At 68.4% G+C, this 14,605-nt stretch overlaps 3 protein-coding genes across 3 annotated transcripts; 1 reads left to right on the top strand and 2 right to left on the bottom strand.

The window, feature by feature from the left end:
• Positions 1–720: 720 nt before the first annotated feature.
• CRTC2 (CREB regulated transcription coactivator 2) lies at positions 721–8,798 on the bottom strand. Its single transcript, XM_032093136.1, is given in 15 exon segments — positions 721–1,015; positions 1,309–1,483; positions 1,702–1,794; positions 1,796–1,906; positions 2,623–3,047; positions 3,645–3,889; positions 4,103–4,152; positions 4,277–4,356; positions 4,450–4,479; positions 4,582–4,685; positions 5,189–5,257; positions 5,518–5,579; positions 5,683–5,793; positions 5,995–6,096; positions 8,628–8,798. Coding segments are annotated over 15 exon segments (2,049 nt in total). The 3' UTR covers positions 721–794.
• A 513-nt stretch (positions 8,799–9,311) lies between these two features.
• On the bottom strand, positions 9,312–12,309 carry SLC39A1 (solute carrier family 39 member 1). The gene is made up of 4 exons (XM_032093271.1): positions 12,127–12,309; positions 11,358–11,585; positions 10,798–10,928; positions 9,312–10,399 (listed from the first exon to the last, which is right to left on the bottom strand). The coding sequence occupies exons 2-4, from the start codon at positions 11,512–11,514 to the stop codon at positions 9,746–9,748; spliced, it is 942 nt and encodes a 313-aa protein (XP_031949162.1). The 5' UTR covers positions 11,515–11,585; positions 12,127–12,309; the 3' UTR covers positions 9,312–9,745.
• Positions 12,310–12,603: 294 nt separating this feature from the next.
• On the top strand, positions 12,604–14,535 carry CREB3L4 (cAMP responsive element binding protein 3 like 4). Its single transcript, XM_032093270.1, has 8 exons — positions 12,604–12,937; positions 13,036–13,245; positions 13,327–13,404; positions 13,474–13,580; positions 13,686–13,754; positions 13,908–13,983; positions 14,081–14,171; positions 14,263–14,535. The coding sequence occupies exons 1-8, from the start codon at positions 12,833–12,835 to the stop codon at positions 14,478–14,480; spliced, it is 954 nt and encodes a 317-aa protein (XP_031949161.1). The 5' UTR covers positions 12,604–12,832; the 3' UTR covers positions 14,481–14,535.
• Positions 14,536–14,605: the final 70 nt, after the last annotated feature.

Here is a 14,605-nt window from a genome sequence, read left to right as displayed (position 1 = left end):
CAATTTTCCCAGGGTTTTCCCAGGAGAACAGTGCCTGGTCGGGTCTGGGGGTGGGAATTAGGGGAGGGGCTCTGGGTGGAACCCCCCAGGCTTGGTGTTGGGGGGGGGGCATAGGGTGCCCGGATTGTCTCCCCCTCCCCAATTTTCCTGGCTCTGAGGCGGCCCCGGGGTTTTTTGGGGAGAACAGGGATCGGTGGGGGCTGGGGGGTGGGAACTTGGGGGGTTGGGGGGGGGTCGTGGTGCTGAGGACCCCCCCCCAGCCTCGCTGGAGTCAGATGGAGCAGGAGGAGCCCTTGACAGCTGCAGCTGGAACCCCCTCCCCACTTTTCCCAGGATTTTCCCGGGAGAAGAGTGACTGGTGGGGCCGAGGGGCAGTCCTGGAGTGGGAATTGGGGGGGGGGTCGTGGCGGCGGGGCCCCCCCGGGCTCGCTGGGGGCAGTCAGAGCCCTTGACAGCAACAGTCTGGAGGGTCCATAGGGCCGGCAGCGCCCGGCTGGAGCCCCCTGCCCGCTTTTCCCAGGGTTTTCCCGGGAGAACAGCGACCGCTGGGGTCTGGAGGCAGGAATTGGGGAGGGGGGGTCACGGTGCTGGGCCCCCCCGGGGCTCGCTGGGGGCAGTCACAGCCCTGTCCAGCCAGGTTCGGGGTGCCCTCACGGCAGCCCGTGCCCGCTTTTCCCGGCGTTTTCCCGGCATTTTCCCGGGGTTGTCCCGGGCGTTTCAGCGGGAGCGCAGCGGGCGGCGGGGCCGGGGGGTGGGGATGGCGGGGGGGGCACGGGGCCGGGGCCCCCCCGGGCTCACTGCAGGCGGTCGGAGCGGAAGGAGTCCTCGACGGCGGGGTCGGTGAGCAGCGCGCAGGGGTCGCTCAGCATGCTCAGCCCGTCCAGCGTCAGCGGCTCGATGCGCAGCTCCTCCTCCAGCCCCCCCAGACCCCCCAGAGACCCCCCCTCCACCTCGAAGCCCGGCACCCCCGCCAGCGCCGTGGCGATCTCCTTCGACAGCCCGGGGGGGGAGTCGCCTGCGGGGAAGGGTGGGGGGGGACACGGGGGTCAGCACGACCCCGCAGAGACCCCAGGCCAAACGCCCCCCGTGACACCCCAGGGACCCCCGGGGCACTGCTCCAAGCCCCCATCCCACCTCCTGTGATGCCCCCAAACAGCCCCCAGCCCGGCCACATTGTGCCACCCTGTGCCCCCTTCCCCGAGCTCCCAGCCCAGCCACCCACCCGTGACAGCCCACAGACCCCCTGTGACACCCAGCTCCCCTCTCAGAGCCCCCAGACCCCCGCCAGGACACCCCAGGGACCCCCACCTGTGAAGATGATGTTGGGGATGGGGCCGTGGCGGCTGCAGTTGCTCAGGTTTGGGCGGTTCAGGCCTGGGGGGTCGTAGCCCCCCTCGCTCGGGGGGTAACTCAGGGCCCCCAACTCCTCGGGGAACCCTCCGCTGTTCCCGGGGGGGCTCTCCCCGATCCCGAACTGCTCCAGCTGCGGGGAGGGACACATTAGAAGTGACCCCACAAAGGGTGCCCTGTCCCCATCTCCCCCCTGGTGACCCACCCAGAGGATCTCCAGACCCCATGGAGGGTCCCCTGACCCTATGTCCACCCCCCAGATGACCCTCTTGAACTCAAGGTCCCCATCCCCACGTTCCCCCCCCCCAGCGACCCCCCTAGAGAGGTCCCCATCCCCACGTCCCCACTCACGCTGCCCAGGCCGAAGTCGCTGGGGGGCTGTGCCAGGGGCTGCCCCAGGGCGGTGCCGGGGGGGTACGGGGGGTTGTAGGGGCGCGGGGGGGGGCGCGGGGGCCCGCGGCGGGGGCTGGGAGCCCAGCAGCATTCCCGGCTGGCCGTAGGGGTACGGCGGCAGCCGCTGGTCCGCCGGCAGCTTGCTGGTGTCCAGGGGGACGCCCTGCAGAGACAATGGGGAGGGGGGGGTCAGCACCGGCCCTCCGAGCGTGGGGGGCTTCCCCCGGCCCCCCCAGCACCGGCGGCGGCGGGAGCCATCCCTGAGACCCCCGAACTCAGCCACGGCTGCACCCGGACCCCAGGGTGGGCCGGGGTCCCCTCTGAGGGGAGTGGGGGGGCTGGGAGGGACACCGGGTGTCCCCCCCACTGGCCCTGAGCACGCAGGGGGGCCCGTGGGGGGGTGGGGGCGAGGGGGGGGCCCTGGGGTGTGGGTGAGATGAGGATGGAAACGAGACGAGAAAGTGAAGGGGAGGAGGAGGAGGAGGAGGAGGAAAGGGACGAGGAAGTTGAGGTCAAACAGGACAAGGAGGAGGAGGATGAAGACGAGGAAGAGGACGAAGAAGAGGTCGAAGATGATGGCAGGGAGGACAAGGATGGGGAAGAGGAGAAAGAAGGAAGAACAGGACAAAGAAGAGGAAGAAAAGGAGGAGGAGAAAGAGGAAGATGGGGAAGAGGATGAGGAGCAAAGGGACAAGGAAGTGGAAGAGGAGGAGTGTGAGGACAACACGGAGGATGAGGAGAAGGAGAAGGAAGATGAAAGGAGGAAGGCGACGAGGATGAGGAAGAGGAACAGGGGATGAGGAAGAGAAGGGGGACGAGGAAGAGGCCGAGGAAGAGGAGGCGGAGGCGGCGGCGCTGGAGCGTGGGGACGATGCGTACCTGGGTGATGGAGGACAATGTGGGTGACATTGTTGGTGAGAACTGTTTGGGGTGCTGCCGTCTGCAGTCGCCGGCCACGGGCAGGGACAGGGGGCTGAGCGGGACCCGCCGGCGCGGCGAGGTGGCCGCGAAGGAGCCCCCCAGCCCCGAGGGCAGGCTGGGGTTGCTGGGCGAGGACTGGAGGGGCTGGCTCCGGGGGGACGTGGGCAGCGAGGGGTTGGAGAGCGAGGAGGACAGGGAGGAAGGCAGGGACTGGTTGGAGAGAGAGGAGGGGATGGAGGAGCTGCTGTGGGAGGACTGGAGCGAGGGGTTGCTGAGGGAGGCCTGGAGCGAGGGGCTGCGCAGGGAGGCCTGGAGGTTGGGATTGCTCAGGGAGGACTGCAGGGACGGGTTACTCAGGGAGCTCTGCAGAGGTGAGGGGAGTCCTGTGGGGACAAAAACAGAGAGCACCGTTACCCCCCGGCACGGCCCCACGCCCCGGGAAGGCCCGGACGGGGCTCCCAGGGGGATGGAGGGGGATGAAGTGACCAAAACGATGGAGACGGACACAGGGACGGACACACACCCCGGGCAGGGGGACAGCAGCGTGAGGGGGCACCGGGGCTCCTCCCAGACCCCTGCGAGGCCCCTGACGCCGTCAGACCCCACGGAAGGAGAGCCGGGCTCCCCCCAGGCCCCCACAGTACCATTGGACCCCACAGAGCAGGAGGGCAACAGGGTGGGAGCTGGGCTCCCCCCCACACCCATGGCACCCCCACATCCATCGGACCCCATCCCCACCCCGCTCCCAGACTGCCGAGCCTCTATCCCAGACTGGGATCCCTGGAGCTGCCAATTGCTGCCACAGCTGCCCTGGGACACCTGGGGGACATCTTTGTGTCCCCCCCCACGCTGGCCAGGGGGTCCCCATCTTTTCTGGACACTGGCCAGGGGCTCTCTGTGTCCCCCACAGCAGTTCCCAGCCTCGGGATCATCTCTGGCCTCTCTGTGTGCCCCCGGTGTGGGGAGGGGTCCCGGCTCACCTGGGGGGTCGTAGCCCAGCCCGACGCCGCCGGTGCCGCTGATGCCCAGGTGGGTCATGGTGGTGGCCAGGTTGGAGGTGCTGCTGCCCCCGCTCAGGGGGGGGTACGGGGCCTCCTCGGGGTCCAGAGGGGTGGGCAGGGGGGATGGGAAGTGCAGCGTGGTCAGGTCAGGCAGGGACCCGCCCGTGTTGAGGGCCGAGGGCATGAGGGGCACGTTGGCAGGTTGATCCGGGGATGGGAATATGCTGGGGGAGGGGGGAGAGACAGGATCAGGGCAGGAACGGGGCTGCCTCCCCCAGCAGCCGCTCCCCAGTGTCCCCCAGTGTCCTCCTGTCCAGCTCCAGCCCCTCCCCAGCACCCACCCGCTCCCAAACATCCCCCATCCCCAGCAACCCTTTCCCTACCCCCAGCCCCTCCCCGGGATCCCCCTCCCCATCCCAGCTCCTCCCGGCACTCACTGGATTCCCGGGACCTCGCAGGAGCGGGGCCGGGCCGAGGAGGAAGAGAGCTGTGGGATCAAAGTACAGGAATGAGGCCAGGCCAGGCCACAGGGGTGGGGGACAGCAAGGGGGGAACACGGGGAAACACGGAGCGGGGGGGACACAGGGGGACATCCCCACATCCCCACCCACCTTCTTGGTGTCCCAGGGCTTCAGCGAGTGCTTGTTGTCGTCGAAGTTCTCTTCGATGGGAGGCACTTGGAAAAGAAACACTGAGAACAGGGAGAAGGGTCAGCGGGACGAGGGGGACACAGAGGGGGGGACACCAGAGAGGACCTGGGGACACAGGTGGGGGCCAGGCTCACCTTTGCTGTCCGAGTCCCCGTCAAGGAAACCTGTTGGGGAGCAGGAGGGTCAGGGGAGCACGAAGGGGATGGGGCTGCACTGGGACCCCTCCCCAGAGCCCCTGAGGGGTGCAGGGGGTGAGGGGAGCTCACCGGTGCGGCGGCCAGGGGGGGGCCCAGCCTGCGAGGGGCCCAGGTAGGCGTCCTGGGGCGCGGGGTTCATCACGCTCGTGTGCAGCGCCGAGTCGGAATTCGTCCTGCAAACGGGAAGAGCTGCACGGATCCGGGCCCGGCCCCAGCCCCCCCTGCCCCAGCCCCAGCCCTTTCTGCCATTCTTGCGACCCCTCCCCACTGGGGTCCCTCTCCCTGTGCCACCAGACCGGCTCTGGTCCTGTCTCCTCCTTCACCCTCAGCGTGGGGGGACAACAGGACCCCCTGGAACCCCCCTGGGGACCCTTTAGGGGTGGGGGCAGCCGGTGTGTTCCCAGTGAGTTGTTCTGAGGCGGAGGAGGCAGGGGAGGGCTGGGACAAGGCTGCCGGGGCGAGTGACAAAGAGGGACATTGTTCAGCTGTGGCACAGGGGAGGACAGGGACCCCTCCAGTGGGGGGCCCTAAGGGGGAGTTGGGGGCCACCTTCTCCCCAGGGGGGTTCTGGGGCCTCTTCAGGGGTCTCCAGGGCCACCTCCTCCCCAGGGGTCCCAAGGAATGGCTGGAGCTTGGCTTGGGGACAGGGATAAAACAGGATCAAACAATCCATTACCTGTTGAGAGCCGAGGGCAGCCGGAATAAATGTCCTTTTTCCATCGGGAAATTGCTCCAGGGCATGGTCCTGCGGAGGGAGAAAGTGGGATTAGGGGAGGCAAGGGGATGGGGGACGAGGAGCCATGGAGGAGGCAGGACACCCCTCAGTGACCCATGACCTCATTCCCTGCCATGGCACGGGATGGGGACAGGGACGTGGCTGTCACACCCCGCACTGGGACAGAGACACTCCAGGGACAGAGCCGGAGCCTGTGCCGGGGCCTCTTCCATTCCCAAACCTCCAGGATGGGAAGGGGCACCGGGGATGCAGGGAAAGCAGGGGATTACCTCCTCCAGCTGGGCTCGGGCGGAGGTGACAGGTACGTGGGTCCGTAGGGAGAGCTGTCGATGTGGGGGACACGTTAAGGGCCACACGGAGAGCCGGGGGCTCCCGAATCCCGAGGGGAGGGTGGGAGCGCCGGGACGGCGCTGGGGACACGGGACAAAGGATATCTGCCGGACGTAGCGGCGCAGGGGGGACATCATCCGGCGCGGGTCCCGCTGGACGCGCTCCACCAGCCCGTGGTGCCGCGTGCTCCGCGTGGAATCCAGCGGCGACGGACCCTGCGGAGAAGGGGAGGTGATTCCACCTGGGAAGGGGGCTCAGGAGCAGCTCCCCCTCGAGTCCCAGAACTGGGAGCGGGTGAAGGGATTAGGGAACATCCCCTTGTCCCCATCCATCCCCAAGCCGGCTCCTCTCAGTCCCCCCAGCCGCCGGTTCCCCACCCCAGACACTGCCAGCCCCCCGATCCTGCTGGGGATCACCTGGAATTCGGGAACGCCGGTGCCGATCTGGTTGACGTTGGGCAGGGAGCCGCTGTAGAAGGGCCCCCGGCTGTGGGCCAGCCGCAGCTTCTGCGCCTGCAGCTGAGGAGACACAACGGGGGGGACACGTCAGGGGGGTCTCAGGGGACCCCTCAAACAGCCCCTCACAGCCCCATGGGACACCCACGCTCCCCTTCCTGCACAGCATCGCTCCCCACGTTGGATCTGTGGATCCATTGGATCGCCTTCCCACTCCAGAGACCCCTTCCTGCATCCATGGGCGCTCCAGAGCAGGATGGATGAGGGTCAGGAACGCGTAGCGGGGATCCACGTTCCGCATTCCCAGAGGAGAGCCCGAGCCCGGCAGCCCCCGCCTTCCCACCGTCCCGGACAGGCTCCGGGATCAGCCCATCCCCACGGATCCGCAGGGATTTTCCAGCGGGCACCTCGTCCACGCCAAGGCCATCCTGGAGATTCCAGCCCGGAGCGGGACTCAAGGCCGGGGGAAGGAGTCACAGCAAAGCGCAGCGGGAGATAAGGGGATCCCAGGAAAACACCGCCGGGAGAGCCTGCAGTCCCCCCGGGCAGGGGCCTCATCCCGGCATCCCGGAAAAGGAACGGCCCCCACCACCCCTCCAGCACCAGGGGATGGCCCAATCCCCCCCTCTGGCATCCTGATGGAGAAGAGTTTCCCTGATCAAACCCGCAGGGAGGAAGGGCTTCCCCATTCCAATCCACAGGGAAGGAGGGTTTCCCTGATCCCGACCCACCCAAACCCCCTTTCCCTTCGGAGCTGGAGGTCCCTGAGTAGATCCAAGAGCTGTTGCTCCTCAGCGCCTGGAGAAATCCCAGGGAAAGAGAAGCTGAAGCCCAAAAAGCAGCTGAGAAATGGGAAACACCAAATTCCTGAGCTTCAAACCGTAGAAATCCAGATCCAGAAGGAAAAACAAGGAAAACAACCCAAAAACCAGGAGATTTAGGCAGCAGCTGGTGGGATTAGTGCCCGGAGCTGCGCTGGGACTTAAGGTCTTGGGATCGCGCTCCGAGCTCCGAGCCAGGATCCCTGCGGGAGCCTGGAATCCGGGAGCAGCTCAGAAACAGCTAGGAAAAACTCCAGGAATTGCGGAGCAAAGCTCGGGGGGCTGCGGATCCCACATGCGGGGAACAGATCCTGGAGGAATCAGCAGGGATTAGGGAAGGAACTCCCAGAAGAAGCACCCCAGGAAGGGATTAGGGAATGAATTCCCGGAGGAATGGTTCCAGGCAGGGATCAGGACAGTCCTGCTGCCCCGGCTGCACATTAACCAGCTGTTTGCTCTGCAAACAGGGCCGGAGGCTCCGGCCCATTCCCAAAATCCCTGGGGATGGAAGCACGGCAGAAGCCCATTCCCCAACTCTCCAGGGATGCTCCACCCCATTCCTAAACTCCCCAAGAACGGACAGAAAGCTCCAGCCCATTCCCAAACTCTCCAAGGATGTCCCTGTCACCGTGCCGGTGACATCCCAGATCCCGGCTCCCCGCAAATTTGGGGCTCTTCGAACCAAAAATTCCCGGTTTTTAAAGCTCTACTGGATTTTCCCTGGATCTTCCCAGCGACAGAGCTGCCCCCATCCCCTGGGAGAGCTTCTTCCCGGATTCCACACTCCGCATCCTCGCTCATCCACCCTGCAGTTTGGCCGGGAAGCACCAAATTCCACCAAAACCCGGCATCATGGACACGAAATTCCCATCGGTTTCGCGGGGCAGCTCCTGAGCAGCCCCTCCCGATGCTTCCCCTGCCTGGGAAAGCACATCTGGAGCATTCCCGGCCTTCTCGATACCCCAGGATCCCTCCAAGCTGCCCTCGGACGCAGCACTCGCCCTTCCCGGAGCTGCTGAGTGGGAGTTATCCCAGATCCCATCCCAGATCCCACGCCAGGATCAGCTCCCAGGATCCTGTCCCAGGCTCCAGCCGAGCTCAGGCTGAGCATCAGCCAGGACGAAGCATCCGCCGGATCCCGCAGAATCCGGGAAGGATCCCGAGGGTCCCCGGGGGACAGGGACAGAGCCCGGAGCCTCACGGAGGGGGACGCGGGGTGGCATCCGAGGGATCAGGGATCCTTTTCCCACCCCAACTCCGGGAGCTGCGCTTGGAAGCGCCGCCGGCACGCGGGACACGCCGGGATCCACCGGGAGCCCCCCTGGACCCCTCTAACCCCCTCCCCAAAATCTTCACAGCCCCCTCCAACCCTTCGCACTCCCCCCCCCAAAATCCTTCAGAACCCCTCTGGACCCTTCTACCCCCAAACCAAATTCTTCGGAGCACCCCTCGACCCCTCCAACTCCCCCCCACCAACACCTTCACAGCCTCCCTAGGCCCCTCTAACCCCCTCCCCAAATTCTTCACAGGCCCCCCCCACCCCTCACGACCCCGGCAGCCCCTCCACAACCTCGCCCCCTCCCCCCGTCCCCTCACGACCCCTCAAATCACGGCCCCCGCCAGCTCCTCAAGAACCCCCCTCAGCCCCTCACGATTCCCCCGGCTCCCCCCACCCCCTCAGCCCCGGTTCCCCGCAGCCCCTCACGGCCCCGCCGCCCCGGCCCGCCCCCCCCCCCGCCCCGCGGCGCATCCGGCGCGGCGGCCCGTCCTCACCCGTGTGGAGCAGATCTCCATCATGACCTCCTCGAAGGCCGCGGTCTCCTCCGCCTGCCGCTGCTTCTGCAGTGCGATCTTCTCGCTAAACTTGCGCGGGTTGGACGCACCGGCTCCGGCCGAGGGTCCCGCGCCGGGCCCGGGCCCGGCCCCCGCGCCCGCCGCCGCCATCTTCCCCGCTCCGCCGCTCCGCCGCCGCCGCCGCGCGCGGCACGCCGGGATCTGTAGTTCGGCGGGCAGCGCCAACAACGGGGTGTGCGGAGCGCTTGGACTACAACTCCCACCGGTCTGTCCGGGCGCGACGCAGGGAGCGCTGGGAAATGGAGGCGCCAGGTTACGGAGTACTGGGCGGTGAGGGAGCCGGGGACTACAAGTCCCGGAGAGCACCGCGCGGCGGCCGGGCGGGGAGCGGAGAAAGGGGCGTGGCCATTGGAAGGGGCGTGGCCTGGGCTGTTGCGGGGATTGAGGGGAACAAGGATGGGGGGCTCTGAAATGGGGGGGGGCATTGGGGGGGTACACCGGGGTCACCCCCCGCCCCCTGCCTGGGAACAGAGCAGACACCCCCACACCCCCCAAATTAGGGGGAACCGGACTCCCCCAGCCCACATTTCCTGGGGGGCAAGGGGGGGACACTTTGACACGCACCCCAAATTCCATCCCGCCCTCCCCAGGCAGAGGCAGCACTTGTGGGTTCAGTCCTTTATTTGCTTCATCCAACACCCCCAAATCCGGAGGGGTCCATAAGGGCACTTGTGGTTATGGGGGGGGGGGGAGGGGAAACGCTCACCCCCTCCGGGGATCCTGAGGCGGGGGTCACAGCACCGGTCCCTTGTGCAGACGGGGAAACTGAGGCACGGCACTGGGAGAGGCACTTTGGCACTTCGGAAAAGGGGGTGCGGGGTGGGATATGAGGGCGTGTCCGAGAGCAAGAATGGGGGATCCCAGGCCGGACAGGGTCTCCCCTTGAGGAAGAGGATGGTTCAGACAGGGAAACTGAGGCACAACGATGGGAGAGACACTTTGGCACTTCGGAAAAGAGGATGCAGGGGGTGTACATGAATTCCATGGGATTCTCCGAGGGCGGGGGGGGGGGGTGTGCATCCCAGGCTGGGGGGATCTCACCCCTTGACGAAGAGGATGGCGCTGACCAACGCGAAGCCGGCGAGGATCAGGATGACCTTGGGGATGCGGTTTTGGGGCACCCCCAACTCCTGGGGCAGAATCTCCAGGAAAGTAACGAAAAGGAAGGTCCCGGCCGCCAACCCCTCCAGCACGGCCCGGCACAAGTGCTGCCGTGGCCCCGCGCCCGCCGCCAGCACCGTGCCCACGCCAACGCCCAGCGGGGACATGAGGGCCAGCAGCACGAGGCACGAGGCCACGGCGGGCGGGCGCAGGCGGCTCCGCAGCAGCTCCAGCGAGAGGCCGAAGGCCACGGCACCCTTGTGCAGCAGCAGGGCCAGCAGCACCCGCAGCGTGGCCGCGTCGCCCTGGCGCAGCCCCAGCGCCAGCCCCTCCAGCACCGCGTGCAGCGCCAGGGCCAGAGCCAGCGCCCCAGCCCGCAGCGCCCCGGGAGCACCGGCCACCGGCACCGGTGATGCCACCGAGCCCCCGGGCCCACCGGGAGCCGTGGCTTGGATGCAGCCGTTGGGCAGCAGCGCCCGCGACTCCTCGGGCGGCTCCGCCAGCTCCCGCTGCGCCAGCGTCACCTGCTCCAGCACCAGCACCAGGAAGAAGCCCATGGCCAGGATGAACTCCGGCAGAGGGAACTGGAGCTGCGGGAAGGGGGGCAGGGTCAGTGGGGAAGGGGAAGCAGAGGGTAGAGGAAGGATCTTTCCATGAGTCATGCGGGGCACGGGGGGCACAAGGGGCTCCCGGCGGCTCCAGGGATGTTGTCACCGTTCCGGCTGCTCCGGAGCGGCGCTGCTGTCCCTGTGTCCGCTGTCCCTTCCCCATCCTCCGTGTCCTCACCCCACCACCTCATTCCTGCTGTCCACCCTGCACTGTCCATCCCCTGTCCTTGTCCCATTCTCACCGTCCCATCCCCGCTGTCGCTGTCCCTGCCACCCCCTCCCCACCCAGCCCAGCAGCCGGAGCTGCTGACCCCGATCCCGGCCATGGGGACAGCCGTGGGGACAGGGACAGGGACACGGTGGCATCCCGGGGGTCTCACCGTGATGCGCAGCCCCTCCAGCGCCGCAGCGATGCTGCTCAGGTAGTCAGGCAGGAGGTCGAGCAGGAAAGTGCCCAGGAAAACCCCGCCGGAGAAGCAGCTCACGAGGCTGAGCACGGGGCTGCGGGGGTCTGGAGGGGGAAATTGGGGGGCAGAGACCCCAATGAGAGCCCCTCTCAGCCCTGCACCCCCATAAGGCCCCATGGGGACAGCCCTGATGTGGGGACAGCCTCAGTCCCAAACTGTTCTAGACCCTCAGGACACCCCCAGACTCCCCAGAACCCCTGAGAACCCTGAGACCCCCAAACCCCACGAGCCCCCAGGATCCCCCAGACACCCACGACCCCCCCACGACCTGAGACCCCCCAGACTCCCCCGACTCCATGATCCCCTCAAGGATCCCCCAGACCCCCAAAACCCCTCAAATCCCCCCCCCCCCCCCCAAATCCCTGCTCCCCCCCCCAGCCTCCCCAGGAGCCTCTGAGACCCCCCCACTCCCCGGGATGCCCCGAACCCGCCGGACCCTCCTGGACCCCCCAGGTCCCCCTGACCCCCGGTACCGGGGGGCTGTCGGAAGCACCAGAGGGGCGCGAGGCCGCAGGCGAGGGGCAGCAGCAGCAGCACCACCAGCGACCCCAACTTCACCCCCAGCCCGGGCGGGGGCTGCGAGACCGCCCCGGGGCTCCAGGCCAGCGCGGCCCCGGTCCCGGTGTCCATCTCGCTGCCGGAGCTCAGCGTCCGCCGCCGGGGAAGCTCCGAGCCGCGTTGCGCATCCCCGGGAAGCGGGGCTGGAACGGGACGGGCCGGTCAGAGCCGCCCCCCGGCCCCGGTGACTCACCCGGCGCCGACCCCCCCGCCCGGGGCCCCCGGGACACGGACAGGGCGGCGGGGAGGGACGGCGAGTGGAAACAAGGAGAGGGACCGGGATCAAGGACCGGGCACCGGGATCAAGGACCAGGACCGGGATCAAGGAACGGGATCAGGATCCGGGTTTCCTACACCGGGACCGGGAACTGGTTTTTCCGGGACCGGGATGGGGAACTGGGGACCACCGACCGCGTTCGAGATCAAGGACCGGGACTGGGGACCAGGACTGGGACTGGGACCACGATCAAAAACCGGGATTGCGAGCCGGGACCGCGGACCGGGACCAAGGAACGGGATTGGGATCGAGACCCGGGAATCGGGAAATAGGGTCCGGGACCGGGAGTCAGAGATCGGGTTTTCGGGGAGTAGGATCGGAATCGGGATCGAGGGCAGGGACTGAGGGCCGGGATGAGGGACGGGGACCCCCCGTTCCCGCCGTTCCCGCCGCTCCCCCGCACTCACCGCTCGCCTCATCCCAACCGCGTCCCGGGAACTCCGGGGGGCGGGGCCGGCGCCGCGTACTCAGCCAATAGCGACGCAGGCTCCCCGGTGGCGTCACTGATTGACGTGCGCCGCAGCCAATGGAGAGCGAGCGGAACCCGCGCGGCCCCGCGGCCCCGGGAGCGCGCACGTGTCCGCTCGGCCGGGCGGGGCGGGGGAATCCTCGGTGTCCCCGCTGTGTCCCGCCCTGGACCCCGTTACCTGGAGGATCCCCCCGTTCCTGCACTCCCGGACCCCGTTACTGGGAGCATCCCCCCGTTCCTCCACTCCCGGGCTCCGTTACCGGGCGATGCGGGGGGCACCGGCCCCGGTCCGGAGCCACCGGCGACCGCAGCGGAGCTGCCCCAAGCCCGGCTCCGTTCCCGGTTCCCCCGCGAGACCCTCCGGGACGCGGTACCGGGGCAGCCGCACCCTCCCCCGCTGCCCCTAGTGCCCCGAGCCCCGCTGGGGGAGGGATGATCCCGGCCCTTCCCGGCACGGGGCGGGACTTGGCTGGATTCCCCGGGATCCCGGAGATCCTGGTGCCCAGCGCCGGCACCGAGAGGAGGCGGCGGCACCACCGGGGACCGCGGTGGAGATCGGGGGACCCCGAGGAGGGGGCGCAGGGGGCTCATCCCCGGGCATCGGGGCACCAGGGCTCCCGCGGGGGTGTCCCCAGGGAACTCCTATGGAGGCACCGGAGCTCCCGGAGCCGGACGGGCTCTTCCTGGATCCCCCCTCGCTCCCGGTGCCGGTACTGAGCTTCCAGACCTTGAGGCTCCCGGAGGATGATGTGAGTGGGGGTGGGAGGGGCGCGGCTGGGCAGGACCCCCACGGGGACACCGGGGACGTCCCGGGGATCCCCGTCCCGTGTCCCCGGTATCCCCTCAGGGCAGCGGAGCCGAGGAGCTGCTGGGGCTGACGGTGAACCCCGACATCGTCTGCGGCCTCGGCACCAGCCCGGAGCCCCCCCGGCCCGACGGGCGCCCCCCGGTGCTGCTGGAGGTGGTCTGCGACTTCAGCACCCCCCTGTACCCCGCGCTGCTCCCCGGCACCGAGCTGTCCCCTCACCGAGCCCCCGGCCCCGAGCCCCTACCCGCGGTGAGTCCCTGCACCCCCCAATTCATCCCCGGACCCCTCCCCAGCTCAGCCCAGACCCCCCAGTCCATCCCTGTCCCGCAGCTCCGGCTGACGGAGGAGGAGAAGCGGCTGCTGGCGCAGGAGGGGGTGACCCTGCCCGTGGACCTGCCCCTCACCCAGGTGTGTGTGGGGACACGGGGGGCCGGGGGGGCACCGGGGGAGGACAGGAGTGACCCCTCCGTGCCCCAGGCCGAGGAGCGGCTCCTGAAGAAGGTGCGGAGAAAGATCCGGAACAAGCAGTCGGCGCAGGACAGCCGGCGGAGGAAGAAGGAATACCTGGACGGGCTGGAGAGCAGGTGGGGCCGGCGTTCCCGTTATCCCGATGCCTTCCCGGTATTCCCGTTATCCCGACGCGCCCAGGTGTGTCCTCCCTGTCACTGTCCCTGTCTCTGTCCGGCCAGGGCGGCCGCGTGCTCGGCACTGAACCAGGAGCTGCGGAAAAAGGTCCAGGAGCTGGAGAAGAGCAACGGGTGAGCGCGGGGGGGGAAAACGGGAGCTCTGGCATGGGCACGGAGCCGGGAGGAGGCACTGGGAGGGGGTCTCTGGGCGGGGCACGGAACCAGGAGGGGGCACCGGGAAGATGGCACCAGGAGGGGCCCGGAGCTGACCCCCCGTTCCCGCAGGTCACTCCTGCGGCAGCTCCAGGCGCTGATCAAGGAAACGTCCACAAAGCCCGCCCAGACCGGCACCTGTGTCCTGGTACGGCCCCCAGGGAGCCCCCCGGGACCCCCCCTGGGACCCCCCCCCCGGCCTCCCGGCGCCGCTCCGGGGCTCACGGCTCCCATCCCTCCCCCAGATCCTGCTCCTGTCCCTGGGGCTGATCCTGCTCCCCAGCTCCAGCCCGTTCGGCCGGGGCGGCAGCCGGGACGGCCTCGGACCCACCGGAGGTAACGGGAGCGCAGGGATAGGGGGGGGACAGCCCCCGCCGCCCCCCGCCCCCCGTTTCGGCGCTGCCCATCCCATTCCCTGTTCCCGCAGTGATCTCCAGGAACATCCTGACACGGCGGGAGCCGGGACCGGCCGCAGAATCCCCGTTCCTGGGGTGGATGTCGGGGATGGAGCTGGGATCTGGTGTGGGGGATGGAGCCGAGGGGGGGCCTGGGGATGGGATTCGCCCCCCCCAGAGGGATCCAGGGACCAATTCTTCCCGGCGGGATGTGGGGACAGAGACACGGGGACACGGGGATGAGATGTGACTGGGAGACCCCAGGATGGGGGGACACTCCAGAATAAAGCCACACTCTGTTTGCACCCCATGGAATGTTGGGGGGTCGGGAATGGAGGGCACGGGGACGCCCCAGAGAACAAACATTCCAGTGCT

The sequence above is a fragment of the Corvus moneduloides genome, chromosome 29 (genome assembly GCF_009650955.1).
Source record: "Corvus moneduloides isolate bCorMon1 chromosome 29, bCorMon1.pri, whole genome shotgun sequence".
NCBI lineage: Eukaryota > Metazoa > Chordata > Aves > Passeriformes > Corvidae > Corvus > Corvus moneduloides.
The sequence above is the reverse complement of the archived record's forward strand: the minus strand, read 5'-3'. Positions and strand labels throughout refer to the sequence as shown.